The 23,368-nt window shown below is 41.6% G+C and overlaps 1 protein-coding gene across 1 annotated transcript in view; it reads left to right on the top strand.

The window, feature by feature from the left end:
- Positions 1-23,368, top strand: part of LOC103178184 (rho GTPase-activating protein 7) — a 45,046-nt gene that overhangs the window by 4,617 nt on the left and 17,061 nt on the right. Inside the window, exons 2-5 of the mRNA XM_042342105.1 lie at positions 11,204-11,275; positions 12,826-12,907; positions 16,627-16,690; positions 21,437-22,857. Coding sequence (XP_042198039.1) covers positions 11,204-11,275; positions 12,826-12,907; positions 16,627-16,690; positions 21,437-22,857 — 1,639 coding nt within the window. The remainder of the gene's footprint in view (positions 1-11,203; positions 11,276-12,825; positions 12,908-16,626; positions 16,691-21,436; positions 22,858-23,368) is intronic.

Raw genomic sequence — 23,368 nt, 5'->3', positions numbered from 1 at the left:
TGTAAGATTATGAGGCAAGGGCTTTCTTGCTGTTTATAGTCCTGTGACACCAGTGGCATAACTGGCATCATGACCATGTTATTCACGTCAGAAGATGTCATCGCATTGCTTGCAGACCGCATTGTTGTGATGCAAATTCACTTCATCAGTGTTTGTAGGACACTACTGCTTACAAGTTGACTGAAACGTTCACCCACAAAATACAGTCATTACATTTTACAGTATGTATAGGTGAAACACTTTGAGACGTTATCCGAATGTGAAAGATGCTATATTAAATGCAAGGATTTGTGTTTGAAGTTTCTTATGGTGAATTCTGTGGTGTGGGTTTAGGGCTGCCTGTTCCACTTTAACTTTACACTAGTACTTGTAATTACAATAATTGCAAAACTGTGTGAATGATAAATTAATTACAATTGAATTATTTGAGAATTCATGCAATATTTATCAGTGCATAGCTGGCAATTTTTTAACATTGTACAGAGTCTACCATCAGTGCTGTGGGACAGATTATTTTTGCCTATTGGTGGCATCATAAACCAGTACCCAGTCCTGTCCTCACCAGCAGGGATCTCTGGTAAGCACTTAGCCTACATTCTCACAGCAACTCCACTTTACAATATATCCTGTGATGTGCTTTGAAACGTCTCCTCCTGATCTGAAATGCCATGGCAAATGTAAGGATTATTATTGTGACCAAATGCGCTACATGGAAAACATGGAGCAGAATAAGCCCTTTTATATCCACTAAAATCATGCAGATCCCTTTGTAAAATACTGTACCCACATGTTTCCTTTTACTTCCATTTTCAAAATGTACTTTTGTAACTGAGCCAACCGGATTGTCACATTCCTCCATCTGAATCACTTGCTGATTGACACCACATGCACTCTTATGCTCTACGAGCCAATGCACTGGCACTGAACAGCTTGTGACCTCAGAATAAATCCTTGCAAATAAAGCTACAAGCAAGTGAATCAATGACTACTACACATTAAGCTTTAATTTATAGAATTAGGATAACGTAAAAAGTTGTAAATGTTTTATGTTTTATTTTGGTGTTAAAATGTGGCTGTAATCTTCACGGGGTTTTTAAATAATTATTTGCTGGCATATCTCTGCAAAGGGATTGCAAAGGCCTGAGCCCTCCTGGATGAGGCAAGGCTGCAACACCATTTAGGTTTCAGCATTTCTAAAAAAAACTCAAATCTTAAAGCGCTTCACAGGATTTACTGTAAAGTGTAGTGACTGTAATTTTTGGCGATTCTACCACAAAAAGTCGGAATACCTTCAGGCTGTGCATGCTTAGAATCACCACACCGTGATGTCAGCCTCAAGTAACAATCACACACATTTAAAAAAAAGTAGGAACAGATGAAAAATTAGATTTGCCCAGACCTCACGAGTGAACTTTGCTGATAATTGTAAATTGGTTCACAGCCAATATTAGTAGATTAGCTGAAAACCTGTTGTCTGTGGCGGGTCTAGGATAACAAGTATTTTTTAAATTGCGATATCAGGTACAGTATTGCACTCTTTAGTTTGTAGCTGCATTGGTCTTCTGCAAAAAAAAAGTGCACAGTATTGAGCCACGTTATAGTAGTGGCATTCTAAGTGCCACTGCTTCTGTGGGACTGCCCAAAAATAACCTTAGGCCATGCCTTTAGTCAGAGGGGTTGAAAGCACTGACGATTTGTATAGCAATAGTGCAGTACCTTGAAGTGAAGACTGGAGTTAGCTAAAGAGTGACTACATTGATCAGAAGCCGGCATGTGTAAATCTGTCACAGGCACAGAAAAGCTGCATTGGCCTGTTTGCATTCACTGAGTCCATCTGGCCTCCAGCCATTGGTATTCCACAGTGCAGCTAATTGGCATTAGCTATCTCCATTATTTCTCGGGGTTGGGCTGCCAGGGTCTTCTTTCAGGATGCAGCAGATGGCTGTGGCCTCCTGTAGTCTCCTGACCTGTCTTCATGATAAAATATTCTTTCTGACAGATTGAAGTCTTGCACACAGACAAGACTGCTCAGCAGATGTGGTTGGGTGTCACTGTGCCTGTGTTTGTTCAGGATGCATCTGTTGGATTCTGCTTGCAAATAGGGAGCTTGTTCTCTACAGGATGGTCCAAAATTGTAAACAGGAGTTTCATGCTTTACTTTGCCTCTTAGCAACAGGAAGAGAGCACAGGAAAGGAGGTAAAGCAAAGATCCTGAATGGCTCCAGACAGTATTAGGCTCGCCTTACTGTGTGCCGCACTCAGCATGTCTATAAATAACATGCAGCACAATAAGTACTATAGCAGTTCCCTCATTGTCTTCTTCTTGTGTCAGCGTAAAAACACATGTAGAGTGTGTGCGGGCTAACTCTTTCATTGGTTTCACTGGTTACTGTACACTTAACAATAGCATTGCTCCAGTAAGCATTAATGTGAGAAGCATATCTAATTTGGTCCTTCACAGTAAATATAGCCAAGGGCACACGCTTGTTCTACTGTAAATGACCAATGGTGCAATTTAGAATTGCTGTAAGCCTGAACGGTGAGTTTGTTACATTGCTGCAGCTGTCAAATACTGACTGTCTTTACTCGACTGTTGCTGGAACCAATGGCACTGAAAGAAGTTTTTAAAAGCCCAAGGCAGCTTTGCATTGCAACCTCTGCTTTAACTCTTTGAGGACTGGAGTTTGAGCAAAGCTCAGTTTCTTCAGCTTGTCCATTCAAGAATTATTTGTGAATCGGATAAAATAGTTCTTTCATTGCTTTTTTTAAAAAAATGTAGCTTGTTTTCAAGCGTGCTGATGTGATCAGTACAGGTTTCATCATTTTTCCACATGAATCTTGGCGAGATATGTTTAATGACGTGTTTATATTGCGTACCCTCTTCATGCAAGTTACTTCCATAAAGAGGAGCTCTGCATTGTCAGAGGAGCCCTCCTTCAGATTAGACAATAAAACCAAAGTTCTGTCTGCTGTACACTGTCCAGTGCCTTGGGACGTCCTCCCGATGTGAAAGGCGCTATACAAATGTAATCTTGTTGTTGTTGTCTGTTTAGATGGACATTAAAGATCTCATGGCACTATTTGAAAAGAGAAATGAGTTTCTCCCAGGGTCCTGGCCAACAATTCCCCAAATAAAATGGTTCTTTGTGGGACATTCCTATGTGCAAATTAGCTGCTCTCAAAATGCAGTCACTCCACTTTACAGTATATCCTGTGAGACAACCTCCTGATGTGAAAGGCACTATACCAAATGTAAGGATCATTATTCTAACTTGTTTATTTCGTAAACTGCTGCGAGCTTTAGGACTTCCATTTGCAACAGCTCTATAGCTTTAACCTGTATACAACGTTAGTGAGACTAGTCTGGCACTGTAGCTCTGTTCATGTTTATAAACTCTGAGCAGATGTTCTGACCTAATGCAAGTAAAATTTACAGGTGGATTTCTGAAAAATAACAGAAACCTGATCGCTTCTGTAAAGTGTAGATTTTCACTGAGGTCTAACTGTTCATGAAGTGTAAAGAGGATTGAGTGACTTAATGAATCAATTTACAGTTAATTTAAAGTCTTTTGAGTGCTTGTGTTTGTTTCTTTAATCATCAAGGATTTAGGAGTGAGTAAAATATTCCAAAGATGGAGCGCCAGCCACATTTGTGCTCTTACACCAATCCTGGGTCCTAAATAAGTGGAAGAATGAGGCCCTTTGTGGTGTTAAAGCCTCAAGATTGGAGTGTGTTTGTTATATTTGCCGACAAGTAATCTTTTCACGTGTGGGAGTGTGAAGGCTGCAGGTTTTTCAGTGGTTCATTAAAGTGCATTGACACCATTTTTCCAAATGCCTGGTGTTCTGTTATTGCAGAGTTGACAGGATAGTGCTACATTTCGGAAATGTTACTCTTTTCCCATCGGCTTTACACCAGTTCAACTTCAGGATGTTGTGTTTTAAACAATGGTGAACATTCTTGGCAGGCTGCATGTAGTTTGAAATGTCTGCTCGTTTTGAATGACCTGATGCCTTTTGTCTGGCTCCGTACAAGGATGTCATGAGTCACTGGGACTGCCTATTGTTAAATACAGTATTTGTGGTAAAATAATTACGTTTACATAAATTAGGCTTAGCCTTGCTCTTTGCTGCATTGTTCTCTGCCTATAATTGGGTAATTATCGCATGCATTGTTCTAGCATCTATTTCTGCAAAGCAAGCATTTACTCGAAATACAATAATATAAGTAAAGTTTGTTGTGGCACTGTACAACTGTTTGTCAAAGGAGATAATCATGTGCTTTGCATTTTGGAATGTTTCATTTGCTGGTGCAAAGAAGAGTTAAAGGTGGCCAACAGATTGACACTATTTCCTTGTTGCAAAGGTAAAAATGGATCAGTAAGTCCAATCCCTAATATGAACATGTTGAGCGTAGCGTACACCGCTTGAATCACATTCCATGCATGTATCCACTCGAGCTGAGGGTATTGCCTATCCCTGGAATCACCAGGTTATGTGCCAACCATCAATGTGAAGGTTTTCAGTCAGAACTGAGCATCAGAACTTTAACAACCATCCAACATTACAAACGTCAAAACAAAGCAATGAGACTGATTTTCTACAATGGGGCAGCTCAGAAAATAATAAGTTTAAGAACATTTTTGCTGCCAATGATGAATATTTTTATATTAGCTTTTGCTTTCATATGGAGGCTGAAAGCTTAATATTCATAAACCAGAAATCATTGTGGTAATAGGGATGAGCAGTTTGCCAATGGAATTGCTGCAGAATTCCCCAAAACAATCAAAGGGAGTTAGGGAGAAATCCGATCAAGGAGAGAATAGTGAATTCAGAGGCCTTTAAAATCACAGGAGAATTACGATCTCAAAGGCCTGTAAAACCAGAGATCAATGATCTCAACATCTTTCAAAATCAGGAGAGAATCACGATATCAGAATCTGGCAAAGGCTGGTTTTGCACTTTTTTTGCCTTCTGGCCTTTGTTGCACTTTTCAACCATTCCCCAGTTAATAATCACCCAAAAGTAAAAGGTCGGTGACCAGCAGGACCTCCAATTTGAGATTGTAACCAGTCTTTTGCTTTTGAAATTTTCTGTTGAAAGTCAAAGTGGCACGGGGACCTTCTGTTTGTATTCAGGATACCACTCAGAGCATTTGAATCTACCTTTGGAATCCCTCGTTGTTTCTGTAGACATCAGAGGTTAAAAGATCCCTGAATTATCTTCCTTGTGAAATAACTTGGTTGATGATTGTATTGTTCAGACTACGACATGGGTTGTGCTGAGGATATACTATTGCATATTATTATCCTTGTGGTGCAGTCTGCTAAACCAAGTTAAAACATTTGCATTTAGATTTCTGGCCAGTTTACTCAGTGTTGGTTTGTTTGTGATTTTTCAGTTTACATTGTATCGCCCATAGCAAAAGGTCAAAGGTTGGTATGTGCTTTACTTCTTCACAAGGAATAAAGTGTTAGTTAGCCGTAAGTTATTTTCTATCAGTTTCCCAACATCCGCCACATACTGAGGTCTTCAAACGCGTTTAAACATTGTGCCCAAGCTTCTGCCAATGATGCTGTATAGTGACTAATAAGAAGAGTATGAGAATGGCACGAGATAACTGGTGCTTTGATTTCCCTCCCTCTTCCCTCTTCCACACCCAAACCAATTCTGAAAATGACATGACCTGCAGTAACACCTCCACAGGACAGTGGAGCCGTAGACAAAAGGTTCTACTTGATGTGGACAGCTCAGTGCTCCCCATACCCACTAGTCCACCAGGTTAGCTCTGTTCTGAGCTACTTAAGGGATGTTTTACACATGCATAAGTAGTTGTTCACAAAAGAAACCGATTCACTGCAGTCTTGTTGCAGTTGAATGAAATTATAATAGAATTGCTTGCAGAGTGCAGTGTGGATTCAAACAGCCCCCTCGATGGTATAAATACCTTGACACAGAAATACAAACACCTTTAGGTTGTCCCCACCCCTACCCATTGAATCTTTTTGCAATATAAATTGCCCATGCCTCAGGCCTTTTTTAATTATTGATTCTTGGACCTGTTTGCCTAGTTGTTTGATTCAAAAACATTGATGGAGAACACAGCCACCTAGCGACGAGATGTAGTCAATCTGGCATTGGACATTTGCTCTGTAGTATTCATGCATTTATATGGAAAAAATTACCACAGTGTTGCCGCAGTTATTTCTAGTGTATCTATTACCCACTTCAATCCCCTCAATGCAATGATAGGGTGAAAAAATGCTTATGTGATGTGATAGTTAGAACTTCTGGTAATTGTTTTTTTTACCTAGAAGATGGTAAAAGACAAGATTTGATTTACCTTTAATGTTCACTTGAACAGGCAGATGGGACCACAGTTTAATATGTCATATGAAGGCAGGAACTTTCAACAATAGAGCACACTCCCAGTATTGCATTGGAGTGTCAGCCTTGACTGGAAGTTCCTATCTCTTATAGCTTAAATCAGGCGAGGACCTAGAAGACTAGCCCTGCTGATTTTCAGAGTCTGTTAAACTCTTAGAGCTCTGAGCAGCTCTGTCACCTCAACAGCACTCAAGGCTATAGAGGCTTCCTGTTGTTTTGAATAGTCAGAGCAACCCTTTGAGGGGACAGGGTGACGTTGACCATCTTACAACCCATTTGTTTGGCATGTATATGGTTGTTTTGGTATTTGCTGCTTAGAGCCATTATGGCTGGAGGGATCTTCTGTCTTGTGGTCAGACCAAAGCCACTCCATTCAGAAGCGACAAATAAGCATTTGGGAGCTGTCTCGGTATTCAGCATTCGTTTAATTGTGGTCTTATTACCTGAGGGATAAGGGGCTTCAACAGCTTGTGAGTCTGCATCTACCCTGTGAACGTGTTGCCATTTATTAAAGTGCAATCTTGCTTTACATCAATGAACTATTTATATTAATATCTTAAAACACCATGAACAAGGTAGCATAGATAATTATTGAATATTTCACTTTTCTTTTAAACATAGCTTCTACCTTTTTTCCCTCTGACGGAGTAATGACTGAATTTCCCACAAAATATAGTCAATTCATTTTACAGTATATTCTGTGAAGCACTTTGAGACGTCTCGAAAATGTGATAAGATGTTATATCAAATGCAAGGATTATTATTATTGTTATAATTGTATCTGAAAATGATCTAAGCCCCAGTTTTACCCAGATATGCAAACAGAAATGTTAGGGATATATGGATATTCAGCAAGGACCAGATCAGGGTTACTCCTCAGTGTTGCACAAGGGTATCAACGTAAATTAGCTCAAGTCCCAACATGTGGCTTGAATCCATAACCTTCTGACCTATAGACAAGAATGCTACTAGCTGAACCAGGCTGACACCTACCAACAGGTATTTGCATTTGGGGAGTCGTTGGGAGGCCAGTCATTTTTGAGATGTCTAAACGTGATAAGGCACTAATCAGATGCAAGAATTATTAACTCACTTCCAGAGAAGAGGGGAGAAAGGGGAAGAATATTAGGGGAGACAAAATAAAGACTATTTGATTGATTTGAGAAAACAAAGATCTTGCTGTAAAAACCTGGACTAGAAAATAAATACCACCTGTTAAAGTACAAATATGTCCTCCCCTTCAATGGTGTGAGTGCAGACTGATGAAGAGATGAGCCATCCAGAATGCTTTCCAGCAAAGTGACTGTCCTTCTTTAAGATGAACACTGAATAATTCTTCAGATTTGACAGTGTTGAAAAAAAATCCTGAAGGTGAAAGCTTGCGACTGGTGGAGTAATTAACAAGTAGCATTCAGTGCTTTGAAGCTCAGTACTTTGAAAAAACGTATGGGTTCTAAAGTACAATACAGTACAAAATGACATTTGTAAAGTACCTTTCTCGTCGGGAGGACGTCCCAAGGCCCTGAACAGTCAGGGATTAGGACCCGGGGGTGTAGGTTGGGATCAGGGAGCGTGGAGGGCAGAGAGAGTAGGAGGGTGCCCGAAAGCATGGTCGAAGAGGAGGGTCTTAAGGCATGCCTCGAAGAAGGCAAAGGAGGGAGTGAGGCAAAGGGAATGTGGTATAGAGTTCCAGAGAATGGGGCCAGAGTGGCTGAAAAACCAGCTGCCGATGGTAGGGCGGGACGGGCGGGGAAAATGGATCAGGCCAGAGCCTGCTGAGCGGAGGAGAAGACAGGTTGATAAGGGGTTTACAGGTTGGAGAGGTAGGAGAGTACGAGGCCATGGAGGGCCTTGAAGGTGAGGACGAGAATTTTGAACTCTATCCTCTGAAGAATGGGAACCAGTGGAGCCGGGCGAGGGTGGGTGTGGTGGGGTCACTGTGTCTGGTGTGGGAGAGGACATGAGCTGCAGAGTTCTAGATGATCTGCAGCTCGTGGAGGGAAGAGTTGGGGAGGCCGACGAGCAGGACGTTGCCATAGTCGAGCCTGGATGTAATGGAAGGCACGTATGAGGGTTTCGGCAGCCTGAGGGGTGAGGCAGTGGCAGAGTCGGGCAATGCTGAGGAGGTGGGGGAAGGCAGAGCAGGTTATGGCACTGATGTGGGGTATAAAGGACAGTTTAGAGTCAAACAGGACACCTGGGTTCATGACTGGCTCAGTGAGGTGGAATGTGCATCCATGGATACTGATGTTGCCAGTGCCTGAGGTGAGGAGGCACTGACTGGAGCCAATCAGGAGAGCCTTAGTCTTGTTGAGGTTCAACTGTAGAAAGTTAGCTCTCATCCAGGACTTGATCTCTGACAGACAGTCAGTGGTCCTGTGGTCGAGGGTGGAGGCAGTGAAGTAGAGTTGGGTGGCATCCGCGAACATGTGGAAACTGATCCCATGTCTGCGGATGATGTCACCAAGAGAGAGCATATACAACAACAACAACAAGATTCCATTTATAAAGCGCCTTTCACGTCAGGAGGACGTCCCAAAGCGCTGAATATACAGGTTGAAGAGGAGGGGACCGAGGACAGAGCCCTGAGGAACACCACACAAGATGGTGCAGGGGCTGGAAGAGGATCCATTTGTGGAGACAAAGTGCAGCCAGTGTGAGAGATAGGATCTGAACCATTCAAGGACAGAACCATGAAGGTTGAGTTGAGAGGAGAGGCAATGGAGGAGGATTGAGTTGTCCACAGTGTCAAAAGCAGCAGAGAGGTCGAGGAGGACGAGGAGACAGAGGGAGCCCTGGTAACAGATGGACAGAATGTCATTTGTCACCTTGACCAGGGCTGTTTCCGTGCTGTGGGTAGTTTGTAAAATCCCGATCGGAGGGATTCATAAAGGGAGTGGCAGGAGAGGAAGGAGTGAAGCTGGGAAGCAACAACTCTTTTAAACCTTGGAAAGGAAGGGGAGTTTGGAGATGGGGGGATAGTTAGTGAGCAGGGATGGGTTCAAGCAAGGTTTTTTTAGGAGGTATAGTTAAAGCAGGCAGCAAAATGGTCTGCTTCCTCACTGCTCCAAAGAGGGGATATGATCTCTATGGTGACTGAGTGAACAGTAACCTCACTTCATTGTTACTAAAAACAGACTTTGATGTATTGAGACATTGTGAAGTTGTATCAGTTGTATGAATGTTGAATGTACAAATGTTGAACCCATGAATAAGAAACGGCCAAATGTTGTCTAATTGTAAATGTTGCTCCCCACTGCAATTGCTGATCCACTGATGTACGAATGTGTTAACTGATCCCCAGTGCAAAGTGTGCTTCTTATATCCTGTCGCTCAGTGCCAACTCCATGTCATTGCGGTGGAAAAGTATCCTGTGTCTTATTAGACATTCCATTCTGTGGAGACTAGCAGTGCCAAGGGATTAGGAGATTTAGTTGTTTAATTCGCTGCAGGCTGACTGTCAGCGCTGGTTACTGCCTTGACAAGGAGGTCTCTCTAAACTGTGAAAGGACCATCGGGGATTCAGCTTAATGATGTATTAAAAGATTACAAATCTCTAGTCATGATATGGTGGTGGTCCTATATGGAAGAATTAGACTTCAGTCCATTATTGCACTCCAATACTGCCTGCTGAGAATCTTGACAGTTATTTTTGCAGATATGAATTTAAAATAATTTTCAAATAATAATTTTATAGTCTTCAGATAAGAATGGGACACTAGAGTTGGAAAGCAGGAAACCCAACTAATTCCTAGTATCCTGATGCTGAAACATATGCATGTGGCTATCATGGGAGAGGCTTAGCTATGATGATCTAACTATGAGAGGCTTAGCTATATCAAGGTTGAATGATCTTCTGAACGCTCACTATCAGCAGCCAGAACTCCCAGGTCAGGGACACCATAGCTAATATCAGAGAAGAGCTCACTATTCAACAAGAATAATAATAATAATGCTTGCAGTTGATATAGCTCCTTATCACGTCTTCGAGTCTCAAAGCGCTTCACGAAATATACTGCAAATTGAATTGACTATATATTCTGTGGATGAAACGCAGCAGCCAATTGCGCACAGCAGTGTCCCACAAACAGTCGTGAAATTAGTGACCACATTTTTTTAAAAAGGATTATTACCCCCGGAAAAACAATCCGCCAATTGACTAAAAATGGGTTCCTACTTACTGCTAGGTAAACAGAGACGTGTGGAGTAAGGAAACTTACCCAAGGTATCGCTCTGCTGGGAATCAAACCTCTCGCTTGCGAGGCAAATGCTCTAACCACTGGACTCCACTGGTAGGATATAAACAACTGACCAGAACAGAACCTCGAGACATTTCCAAACCAGTCGTCCTGTAGCATATCCATATGAGATTGACAATGTAGTGCAAATAATTGCAATGCATTGAGCAATCAGTCACTATAGACTTATGTCCACTAGGAGCTGGGTGCTGTCTGTCAAAAACAATTTCATCCCCTTATGATGGCAGAGAAGATCTTATCGTGAAACAAGGCTGCATTCAAACCCAGTTCCTGATGGGGTGAAATTCTGCTCGTTGGTAAAGATAGCGACGTTGTCAATGGTTATTTTAAATTAGGAGTGGCCAACTTCCTTTTCTTCCCCAATTGATAAAGGCACATTATTAAAGTCAGTAACTTCAGTGACCTGAGGAATTTCTTACTTTAAAAGTGAAAGGATGGTGTAGCTAACTGCCCTACCCAGTTTCCAATATTTTAAATAAGCAGAAATAGCTTGTATTTTCAGCACAAAGTACTCTGCCCGCAACTAACCATGGAATTTCTCATCTTCCTGCCCCCAGAGATCGAAGCCAAGGAGGCATGTGATTGGCTGCGGGCAGCGGGATTCCCACAGTACGCCCAGCTATATGAAGGTGAGACACAGGAACGATGTGCAGTGACTGCACTTCCACACCGTTGCCAGCTAAAAGGTGTATTGAAAATAATCGCTTCTTTTCTGATATGGTAACTCTGTACATGTAACTCTAAAGTCTTTCACTTCACTTCAGTCCAGATTTTAATGTTATAATTCGAATGCAGCTAAAACCCCAATTGAATAATTATCAAGAATGACATTTTTCACATCACATCCCACAATCTTTGTTCCACTGCACTCCCCCTCGCCCCTCTCCCCATACACACACACAGTTGTACGATTTCAACTTTGGTGTTACAAGTAGTTATTTTTCAAGTATGTCAGAGTATTAATCTGGGCGATGTTTTGAAAGTGTGGTTGTTTTTGCTTTGACCCTTCATGCTGGGCTTTTTATTTTTTTTACTGCCCTTTTGAGACATCAGTAGAATATAGCAGGAGCCTGATGGGACTCACTGGCTCTCTTCTTTATATACAGCCCTTCCTTCCATTGATGACAGTCAGACCTCAAGACAATGAGCGAGCAGACGCCAGACGTTGTTATGATCTTGTCAAGTTTTCCTGGCCATTTTCTTCCTAAAATAAATGAATGGGGTGACGTTTGCGAGGTTTCGAAACACATTCCTTCTGATAATTATTAAAGAAGTTCATTATAAAATTACCTTAAATTTCACCACAGTATCTTTATCTATTTGAATTTACCTAAAAGATAATTTTTGATACTTAGAGATATCTTATATGTTTCTGCACAAAGAATAGTCACACCAAAATCATCAAAATCACTCCTGAAAATTGTTTACTTTCTTTGACTAATGGGTGTTTTTACTTGAAATTTATTTTGCAAAACTTATCTCCTTTTAAAAGTTTTGTTATTAAATTGACTGAATTCTTTTTTAAAAAATCATTGTAAAGAATTTAATTTTGTTAATTTGGTCAAAATAATTTTATTTAGTTTCTTTAGTGATCCAATTGTTAAGCTATTTCCTCAAGTGAAACAGAGCAGTACAAAGCAGAAAGTACCAGTTTTGTTCCTTGGTCTGGGCTGGTTTAGTATCTCAGCCAGTGAGGCAGTACAACAGGCCCCAGCATATGTGAAATAAAATCAACAACTTGCATTTATACAGCGCCCTTCACATGGGGTAGCGTTTTGGTTTAAGATGAAGTTTCTGGTTGAGATTGCTGGTTGAGACCAATGCTAGAAGGTATCAATTGTCAGTGTTGGTTGAGGGCCGAATGCTTTACTGGATGGACGATAGGTTTGGCACAATCTCCTTCAGCTTTTTCCTGTGGAAGCAGTAAGGTATAATTTTCAGAACGCATTCTCCTTTCTCTCTTTGACCTCCTCACCTTTAACATATTTTTATGCAAAGGCTTTAGAGAAGAGACATTTTTTCTGCTGGTGATTTACATGATGAAGAAATGCTATTTACTTTGAAGGAGTGGTTTGTCTGTTTTGCAGCACATAGGCAGCTAGTTTGTTTAATGGAGATGGCCTCTGGTAGTTTGGGAATTGTTTTTTTCACTGATGCATCTGTCTTGTTCCTACAACAGATTCGCTGTTTCCCATCGATATTTCTTCAGTGAAGAGAGACCATGACTTTCTAGATCGAGATGCAATTGAATCTCTTTGCAGGTAAGCGTTCAGCACATCACATACAGACACACACACACACACACACACTTCCCGGGTTTGGCACATAGTTTGGGTGTCTCTATCTATGTTCAATGTTGTTGCTGCCTGTGTTCACTTGTTTGTTGGACGTTGCTGGCTGCAAATTGACGGCGGCGTTCATCTAAAAATGTAATCACTACACTTGGCAGAAAAACTTTGTTAAGCCCTTTGAGATGTTCTGATGTGATGGGACACTGTATCAAATGCAAGAACTATTATATGAAAAACCTGTTGACTAATTAAAGACTTTTTGATCACAATTTTTTGCGATGTGATAATCTCGCATTGCACTTTTTACCCGAGTATTTTCAAATGTTTGTGCAGCACTTCTGTATAAATGTCTCTGTGTAACTGCATCAATGAAAAAAACAATTCCCAAAGTACCAGAAGCTCTCGCCATACAGGAATTAATGTTGTAACACAGAGCTAGTGTATTAAAGGGTATTGTTTGAGGTACATAGAATCACGTATAATCTTCTATGAGCAATAGAAAAGTGGCTTAAAGGCAATGTGTTGTTTTGGGTGAGTTTTATTAGAGATTAGATAATGAACTGAGTTACCAGAAATGCAGTAATAATAAAAGGTGCTTTCATTCCATTCCAACAATTTATCTCTGGAATTTGCATGTGTAGGTGGGTTGCATGGAATTCTCAGTTTGTTTTGGATACACTTAAGCATAGTGAAGGGACCAATGTGCTCAGACAGCTTTACCCAGTAATTCTCAATGTGTCGAATGGAACAATCCCATGTGTGTCAAATGTTTAGATGATATTATTGCTTTAAGGTGCCCCCAAATGATAAATACTAATGAGAAACATGTCAGAATGGAAACGTGTGGCATGTATGTAGTTCCTTACTGCACACGTGCCAGTGGCTTGGCAGCTGTACGGCAGGTTGTACAGTGTATTGAGATTAAATAAAGGGGCATCCTTTTCCGCTGTTCTTTAATGCAGCTGTGTTAATCACCTGGCATTGAATTTGTGGATGACATTCAACACAAACATTCAATGGGATGACCCAAAAGTATACCTGACTGAATGTTAATAATGATAATCCTTGCATTTGATATAACACCTTATCATGTCTTCGAGATTTTTCAAAGTGCTTCACAGAATATACTGTGAAGTGAATTGACTGTATTTTATCATCAGACCTGAATTCTATTCATTGCCTATTCTGTTCCTTCTGTGTTTGGCTTGGGATGTGCAACTGTGCAAAGCAGTGCTTTCATTAAACTCCCATGATTGGAGCAGATTTAATGCAATTCAGGCTTCAATGTGATCCGAGTGAGAAGGTTGCAGGGTCAGAACTCTGAGCTCCTAGTGGAGGCTGACACTCCAGTGCAACAACAAACTTGCACTTATATAACACCCTTCATACGGGTAGCGTATCAGAGCACAGGGCAGTGCTTGGGAAACGCATCATTGTCAGAAGTGCCATCCTCCAGGTAAGATGTTTAAACCGAGGTCCCAGCTGCTTGTTCGTATGGATGTTAAAGATCTCGGGCCACTATTCAAAACAGCAGTTTTTCCAAGTGTCTTTGCCAACAATCTTCCAGAGAACAAAGTTGGTCATTCACTTCTTGGCTGTTTGTGGGACAGTGGCGCGCAAACATTGGCTGCCACGTTCACCTACAAAATACAGTCACTACACTTTTTAAAAATAAACTCTGTAAAATGCTCTGAGATATTTTAACATGGTAAGCACTTGTCACATGTAAGGATTATTACATGATGATAAGACGCTTATCAAATGTAAGAATTATTATTATTATATAATTATTATTTAAAGAACAGGATAGTTGTAAGAAACACTGTCAATGTAAAGTATTCCCTCCCCACTCGCCACCACCCTCATCCAGTTTGCCAATGACCTGTAAGAAATCTGATTTTTAATCTCCAGCCCTCCCTCCCCCACCCACAGCTCTATAGAGCCTGTGTACTCTATCAGTACTGACACTGACATCTCTTGATCTGGATCCAGGAGTATAAAGAATGCTGATCCCTGCTGATTGTAAGGAGCCGCTCACTGATGGAGCCCACAGCTAACATCAGCTGAGCAGCGCTGATGAGCTTCAGATCTGTTATGTTTAGTATCTGGAGCTGGGGAAAAGGGATGAATTAAAATTCACATTTTACTTGCCTTAGAACAGAAGTAATAAAATATCATTTTCTAATAACTGGATGGGTGGGGAGGGAAAGAAAGGTGAGTTTTTTATATTGAGTGGGGGCTGTGTATATTACATTGAAAGCTCCTTCCTTTACCTCCCAAAACACACGTCCTCAAAGCTTGCTGTATTTCTCCATGTGCAACAATGTTGAGAATGCACCAGTGACAAGATTATTATTATTATATTAGAAATCATCATCCAGATGTCTCAGACACCCGGCTGACGGAAATAATTAGCAATCATTAACTGCAGTGATTTTGGATTCATGGTTTTTTTGGAAGGGTGGTTAGATAGACCGTGAAGATAAAGCACTTAAGATACTTTGTAGCATTTTAGAAGAGAAAGCAATGGGGTAGATAAGAAATTAAATCATTGCGTGCACCGCTTCTTCCGTTGCTGGAGGAACTAACGCATCTGTGCTATGCCTTCTGCTTTGTTTACCTTCCAACTGACTGCCTCTATCGCTACAGACATACGGCTTATCTGCCCCAGCTGTTTTGCGCGGATGTTGACACACAATAAAATGATCAAAGGCCTCCTTATCAGCCTGGCTGTATGTATTTTTTGTTTTCAAGATGAAAGTGGTTAGGTTGATAGTGTCAAGGAGCGTGCTTGCACGAGACGAGCGGAGGGGAGGTGTAACCTGTGAGAGGGGAGGTGGCGCTTGTGTGTTGAAGTTGTAATGGGAATGACTGCACCTGACGTGAGCTAATAACTAGCCTAAGGGTGGCAGCTTGATACAAGACAGAGATCATAAAGTTTTAAGGTGTGCAGCTGGAGAGATGAGATGAGGTGCACGTGTGGAAGAAGTCAGGAAGCACTTTGACTCTTGATACTGTAAGACAACATATAGCACTGGCATAAGGACTTCAAGAAGAGCACGTGAGTTGAGCAAGATCTTAATACATGTAAGGATTAATAAGATAATATGAAGCAAAATATTCCTTGCATTCGATATAGAGCCTTTTCACGTTATCAAGATGCTTGAGTCCAACTTCTCAGGATTTTAAACGAGTGTGTAATGACTATTAATTTGTTAGCGAACGTGGCATCAAATTTGCTCACAGCAAAATCCCACAGACAAAATCCCACGAAGTGAATGACCGACCAACATTATCTGCCAACTGCAAAGTGAGGTATCGGGATTCTTTTCTATTTTTAATGTATTCATTTGGGTGTGAATTTTATGGTTTATAATTCCTCAAAACAATGTAAAATGACCCCTTGAATGGAGACGTGTGTACTCGCTGTCAGAGAGGTTACCAGGGAAATGGGACAGGCTGTGCTGCAATCCAAATGGTGCATTGATCCTTTTGTGCTGAATGTTCCCTACAGCAGAGTCATTATCCATTGAGCATAATGGATACTAATTGGAGCCTTTCACACACACATTTACATGTAGATGAGCTACACAAGGAGCTGTGTAGTGCACATTCATGGGGAGAAGGGGATGTTGTCCTGCTCGGTTTAGCTTGTCTATACAGTATTAATTGTCTCTTCTCTCTTTCAGACGATTAAACACGCTGAATAAATGTGCCGTGATGAAACTAGAAATCAGCCCACAGAGGAAAAGGGTAAGTTTGACGTCCGTGGAACTCTTGATAAGATTTATTGATTTTATGTTTTGTCAACATGCCGTGTGTTTGAAATATCCAACCTTTTTTTTCATATTAGCCTTGAAGTGCTAGCTAGCCACAACATTTGGTGTACTCCCATGGTAGAGCTTCTGTTTATTGAAAAGTTAGTTAGTTATTTGCTGGCTCAGTTGGACTTAGCACTCTCACCTCAGAGTCAGAAAGTTGTGTATTCAAACCCCACTCCAGGTCTTTGAGGTCATGGTCTAGGGCAACTAACACTCAGATGCAATGAGGATTCAGCACTACATTGTTGGAAGTGCTGTCCTTCAGATGAGACAAATCAAAGTCCCCTCTATCTGTTCATATGTACATCAAAAGATCCCATGGTATTATTTCACCCACAAATATACAGTCAATTCACTTTACAGTCTATTCTGTGAAGAGCTTTGAGATGTCTAGAAGATGTGATAAGGCGTTATAACAAATGCAAGGATTATTATTATTATTTATTATTGGAAAAGCGAAGGGAGTTTTTCCCAATGTCCTGGCCAACAATCTCCCAGAGAAAATAACTGGTCATTCGCTTCATAGCGTGGAATTCAATATCCCCTAGTACTCACTGTAACCTTGATGTGTTTATTGGGGTTTAGCTGTGTTTTTAATGGTAGATCAAAGAATAACAACAAGACTCTTTACTCAAACTCTTAAGTTATAAGGAGAGAATCATGGAGCTAAACTTGCTTGAATTGGGAAAGAGATTGGAGGAAGGTATGATCCAATCATTGCAATTTATTCCACCATGAGAGCAGCATTAGAGGGCATTGGTTTAAAATGAAAAACACCTCTGATATCTCCATGGAGTAATAATAATATAATAATCCTTGCATTTGATATAGCGCCTTATCACATCTTCTAGACATCTCAAAGCGCTTCAAGAATATACTGTAAAGTGAATTGACTGTATATTTTGTAGGCGAAAGTTATGTAGCTCAGTTCGAAGTATATAATAGTTATTGGATTCTCCTATGTTTCTGCATTGAGCGTTAAAGTACCTTTGTGGACTCTCTCTCTGTAGCCCCAGCTGAGACCAGCAAACTGAGATTCAAACCACAGAGCTCCTGATCTGTAAACTGCAGCTCCAGCCACTACCCCATCAGGATTACCTCGTATATTGTTGTTGACAAGGGCAGCTACAGTAGTCTTCTGTCACCTGGAATTGTGGAACACAGTGATATCTCCAGTGTTGTATTTCATTGCCTACAAAGGAAAGAATACATAAAATGCAGGCAATACTTGATTGCACTGCTGGAGCTAATTCCTCTCTGGTCAGCCCTCCATAGGTGGTCAGTGCCCCTGCCCGCTTTTCTGGATTGCTTTTGTCTCAGAATCAGTGACAGAAGTTTACCTAGACAAGACTGTATTTGACATTCCATGCACTTCACTTGCATTTCTCACTGTCATTCTGTAAGCCCTACTCCGTGCTTGTAAGGCTGCTGTTCGACAAGTCAAATGAACTAACAATAGTCCCCGTTGACCTTCGAAATGGGGGTAAGGGGTGAGATTACTTTTTCATTCTTTTTGATGATGCTTTGCTCAAACAGGAATGTAATGTAAGAATGCTACAACTGTTCTTAACACTCTTTCCCTTCTTGCTCTTGTCAAATTGTTCTATTTAGTGATCAGCGGCAAGTTCCCATGATTAAAGATTGGCACAGATAAAAGATCGCACAGGCATTTGCCGCCATAGAGACAGATTTGTAAAACAAGTGTGCTTCATGGTGTAATCTTGCCCAACATCTAGCTTCAGTAAATACAAACTGAGATCAAAGCTTTGCCTTGGCTTCAACTGTTACGCAGTGTAAACATCAGTAATAGAAAGTTCCAGAAAACCAAACATGAAGCGCATTGCAATCCTGTTTGCTGGACGTGACTTTTACTGAAATACCTTGTAGCATGTATTTTCTTTTAAACCTTCCCATTTCTTTCAAAATGTTCCTATATATATATTTACAGTATTTTCATTGTGGTACGTCACAATTGTTTCTCTCTGTCCTGCTGTTTAATATATTTGGATTTATTTTCCAAACATCATTGATAGTTGTATTAGAACAACAAAATAATAAAACACATCAATAAGATTGGCAGAATGGTTCTCCATCCTTAGAATGGTTTTAAACAGGTCTTATAACTTCCCAACATTTACACAGTGACTTATTGCTTAAAGTCTTTGGAAAGTATGGGGTGAAATTTGCAACACTTCTGCTAAACATCATTACTTTCAATGAATAGCTAAAGACTAGCTAAATCATGACTAGTAATCAATAGATGGAGAGGTTAACAGAAGGTTTCTTTTAAATAGTGTTATTAGGACATAGAACTCTCGACAAAAGACAGTGGTTGAGGTAGTTGGCACAATAGGTTTTAAAAGGAATGGGACAAAAATACTTGGGTCTGGGATTCTTCCAACCGTTTCTTGTCAATCCAGCAAGTCAAAGCCCACTTAGGTAGATTGGTCCTTGCTGGACAACCAGTGGGAAGCTTGTCAGTGTTTGCAGTGACAAACGGGATTTTAGCTGGTTAAACTCCAGCAGGATTCCAACACACACACTCTGGGGTCCTCAAGCTTTGGATCTTACCAACCTGTGTTTAAACTCTCCAAGATGAGAAAAGCAAGGTATATATTCTCACTGGGGAGTGACTGCACACTCCATGCCAGACAAATGGAAATGTAGATACATATTGAAACACTTAAGTAATTTGGTTTGGATAATTCTAAGTTTAATGACGGGTTTTCACATTTGTTAGGCACCCGCATGAGCAAAAAAAAATTTATGATGAAAAATATAAAAGGGTATGAGAAAAGGCAGGGAGTGAAACTAAATGGATTGGACTTTCAAAGAGCCAGCACAGGCACAATAGACTGAATGGCCTTCTGTAGTGGAAATGTCTATGATTTGTATAATAATTGGGCCCAAAACCAGCTTAAAGATTTCAGCAATGCCATCACAGAAACACAACACCCAATTGGGCAAGTTTCCTTCCTCCACATGCCTCTGTTTACCTAGCAGTAAATAGCAACCCAGTTGTTAGTCGATTGGCGGATCGCTTTTCCGGAGGTAATAATTTCTTCAAAAAAATAATAATAATAAAATTGGTCATTCAATCCATGACTGTTTGTGGGACACTGCTGTGTGTGATTTGCCCACAAAACATAGTCAATTCACTTTACAGTATATTCTACTTTGAGACGTCTCGAACACGTAATAAGGTGCTATTTCAAAAACATGGAAGGATTATCATCCCTTCATAAATTACTAATCACAAGCAGCCAGAAAGAGAATGAAAAAACATATTAGTCATTTGACACGTCAGGCAAAAGCACCTTTCTTAAATTGGAACTCACCTAATTTAAGTTGCTGTGCAATTTTATTTATTGTGACCTGGCTTTCATAATACATGGTGCTTGAAGTCTGAGAACAGGAATTAAACAGTGTTAAATTACAGAGCTCTGGGTCAGGGCTGAAACTCCCCAGGATACTTTTGCAGTGTCATCTGTGGCAAGATCCTGGGGGCATAAACTGTGGAGATTTAATAGCTATGTGTCGCCAACTCTTTAGTCACAGTTTGGAGATATAGAAGTCTCGAGACAAGTACCATCATAGACAATATTAGACAAAGCTTTGTGCTGTGCCTTGGAAGTACCATTAAGGGAATTATAAAACACAAATAGGCTTCTTTTACAATGTAGCTGCTGTAGAATGGCGCTGGGTTACTTTATTGAGCAGACACTAAGATGTAGAACACTTGGTTCTCTCTATGTGTTAGTATCAGTGAAGTGTCTGTGTGTGAAGTGTGGTTCTTGTTAGGTGCAGTGCTATAGTATTAAGTGTCTTTGACATTTTATGTTACTGGCATCCTTTGATATGTCTCTTCTCTCACCACCTCCTCTCCTGACTCAGATTAGAGTATAGTTATACAGAGGCCCCAGCACTTTCCACTACCACACCCTAGTGGTTATTGTTCACATGTGAGCCCATCAGTGAATGTCAGCAGGCTGTGGGGCATTTTGCAGCCAGACCTGACCCTGTACTCACGCAAAATCCACACACGAGCACTTTCCAGCAAACGTCAGAGATCAGCAGCAGGACTGAGACTGATTAATTTTTCTCCTGCCTCGTCCAGAGGGCAGTGACACCAATCACAGTGCCATTACTTTAGCCCTGACTGAGATCAGACAATTTAGCAGAGACAGGGAAGAAAAGCAATCTTCTGATTCTCATGGGTTTGTGCAAAACTAGGCAATATACTCTGGTGTAGATTTTCCAACAAAGGGTCTCTGGATTGTGATCAAATCTGGCAAATCCAATAGGTATCATGGACCAACTTCAGGCCTAACCATTGTGACAGAGTCAGGTGGAGTCTCATCTGTGAATGGTGGGGAAACATTGCATTGTTGAAGGTGTCGATCTTCGGTTGAGAAATTAATGTGAGGTCCCGTCTACCAGTTCAGGTGGACATTGAAGATCCCATGGCACTATTAGAGAAGGGAGTTTTCCTACAAAATGCACGGTCACTACACTCTATAAGTCCAGTGCTTTGAGATGCCCTCCAGATGTGCAAGGCTATATCAATTGCAAGGATTATTGTTATGTTTCGAGTGCTTACCTCAACACTTCTGTTTTTTTTAAAAAAAGGAAATCACTCAATACAACCTCTACATAACTGGAATTCTCTTCTTTTCAGAGTGAGGACTCTGATGAGGACGAGCCTTGTGCTATAAGTGGCCGGTGGACGTTCCAGCGGGACAGCAAGAGGTGGTCACGGTTAGAGGAACTGGACGTCTTTGCTCCCAAAGAGGTGAGAAGCGACTTCTCTGCTGAAGAAGCCCTGCTGAAGAATGCACTGAGTCACGAGAGCATGCTGACGGATCTGAGTGAACGTCAGGAAGTGGCGTCCATTCACAGCGCCAGCAGCGTCGGAAGCAATGGAGCCAACCCGCAGAAGGACACGGAGAGCAAAAGGACCAATTCCCAGACCAGCGTGATTTCCTCAGGCAACTCTCTGACCAACGATGACTCCTTCAGCAACCTCCCTTCTCCAAAGGAGTTGGCCAATTTTGCTTTCAGCGCCAAAAGTGAAAGGAACCCAAAGTCCAAGGCTAAGAGTTTCTTGAAGAGAATGGAGAGTTTGCGCATCAAGACTTCTCACAGCAAAAAGAAGCTTCCTTCCAAAAGCAACCTGGTCATCAGCGGTCCTGTGCTGCAAGAAGGGATTGACGAAGACAAGCTGAAACGCCTCAACTGTGTTGAAATATCTGCGCTCAATGGCAACCACATCAACATCCCTGCGGTACGGAACAGAAGCATCTCTTATTCTACGCAGATGAGTAGCAGCAGTAGTCAGTCAGAGACAAGCAGTGCAGGCAGCACCCCCAGCCCTGTCATCAGAACACGTAGCCACAGCGCCAGCAACAAGCGAAGCGGCATGTACCTGGAAGGCTTCGACCCCTTCAGTCAGTCTACACTGAACGACACCAGGCAGCGGAACCTGAAGAATGAGAAGAGGGTAGAAGAGGACGTCATCTTCTACATCCCTGAGGATCACAAGCCGGGCACCTTCCCCAAAGCACTTTCTAATGGCAACTCCTCCCCAGCAGAGAGCGGCTCAGTCAGCTGGGGAAACCGGAGCCTTCCCGGTCACGGCCATCGGAGCCTGACCAGGGAGAGCAGTGCCGACAGTTCCAAGGAGTTCAGCCTGGGCCGCAGACGAAACTCCTGCAGCTCCTCAGGCAGCCGTCTCAGCATATACGATAACGTGCCAGGCTCCCACCTCTACTCCAGCACTGGTGATCTGGCCGACCTGGGGGGCGAGGAGGACATTTTCCCTGAGCTGGATGACATCCTGCACCATGTGAACGGACTGCAGAGGATTGTGAACCAATGGTCAGAGAAGCTCTCCGATGAAGGGGATTCCGATTCAGCGATGGATTCAGTTTCTCCCTGCCCGTCCTCCCCCAAGCAGATACACTTAGACATCGAGAACGGCAGAACCTCACCCAGTGACATCGACAGCACCGGGACCTCCATCAATGAGACCGAGGAGATGGCAGCGATCCGAGAAAGAAGAGACTCAGGAGTAGGCGCATCGCTGACCAGATCTAACAGGTCAGTCCAGTCATTTGTTAATAATTTTGTAATCAGGCACGTAATTGGTCCTGTACTTTCAAAGATGGAACTACAATAAAAGATTTCAGCACCACAATGAGAAATACAGGGACATTTTAATTTATTGGATTTGCCTAAGCACTGTAGCAATAGAATCATAGAAATTTACAGCACAAAAGGAGGGCCATTCAGCCTGTTGGGTCTGCACTGGCTCTCCAGAGTAAGCTTTCCATTTAATCCCAATGGCCCCTTCAAGTTGTGCCCATTTTTTGTCCACATCCCTCTTGAAACCCACAATGGACTCTGCCTTTACCTACGTCCCAACAACTTCCTGTGTGGGAAATAACTCTTCTTTTGTGATCTGCTTTACTCAAACACTAGCGTTCTGGAGTCAGCTTTTTAACACACTTCTACTATTGAACACAAATTGCATGGAGTAAAATTTGTGATGTTTTGTAAAGCACTCAAGATGATAACTTATATCAAACAAGTACTGAACATTCACTCCTTA

The sequence above is a fragment of the Callorhinchus milii genome, unplaced genomic scaffold (assembly GCF_018977255.1).
Source record: "Callorhinchus milii isolate IMCB2004 unplaced genomic scaffold, IMCB_Cmil_1.0 Scaffold1, whole genome shotgun sequence".
NCBI classification, from domain to species: Eukaryota; Metazoa; Chordata; class Chondrichthyes; order Chimaeriformes; family Callorhinchidae; genus Callorhinchus; species Callorhinchus milii.
Note: the sequence above shows the minus strand (reverse complement) of the source record. Positions and strands in the feature narration are given on the sequence as shown.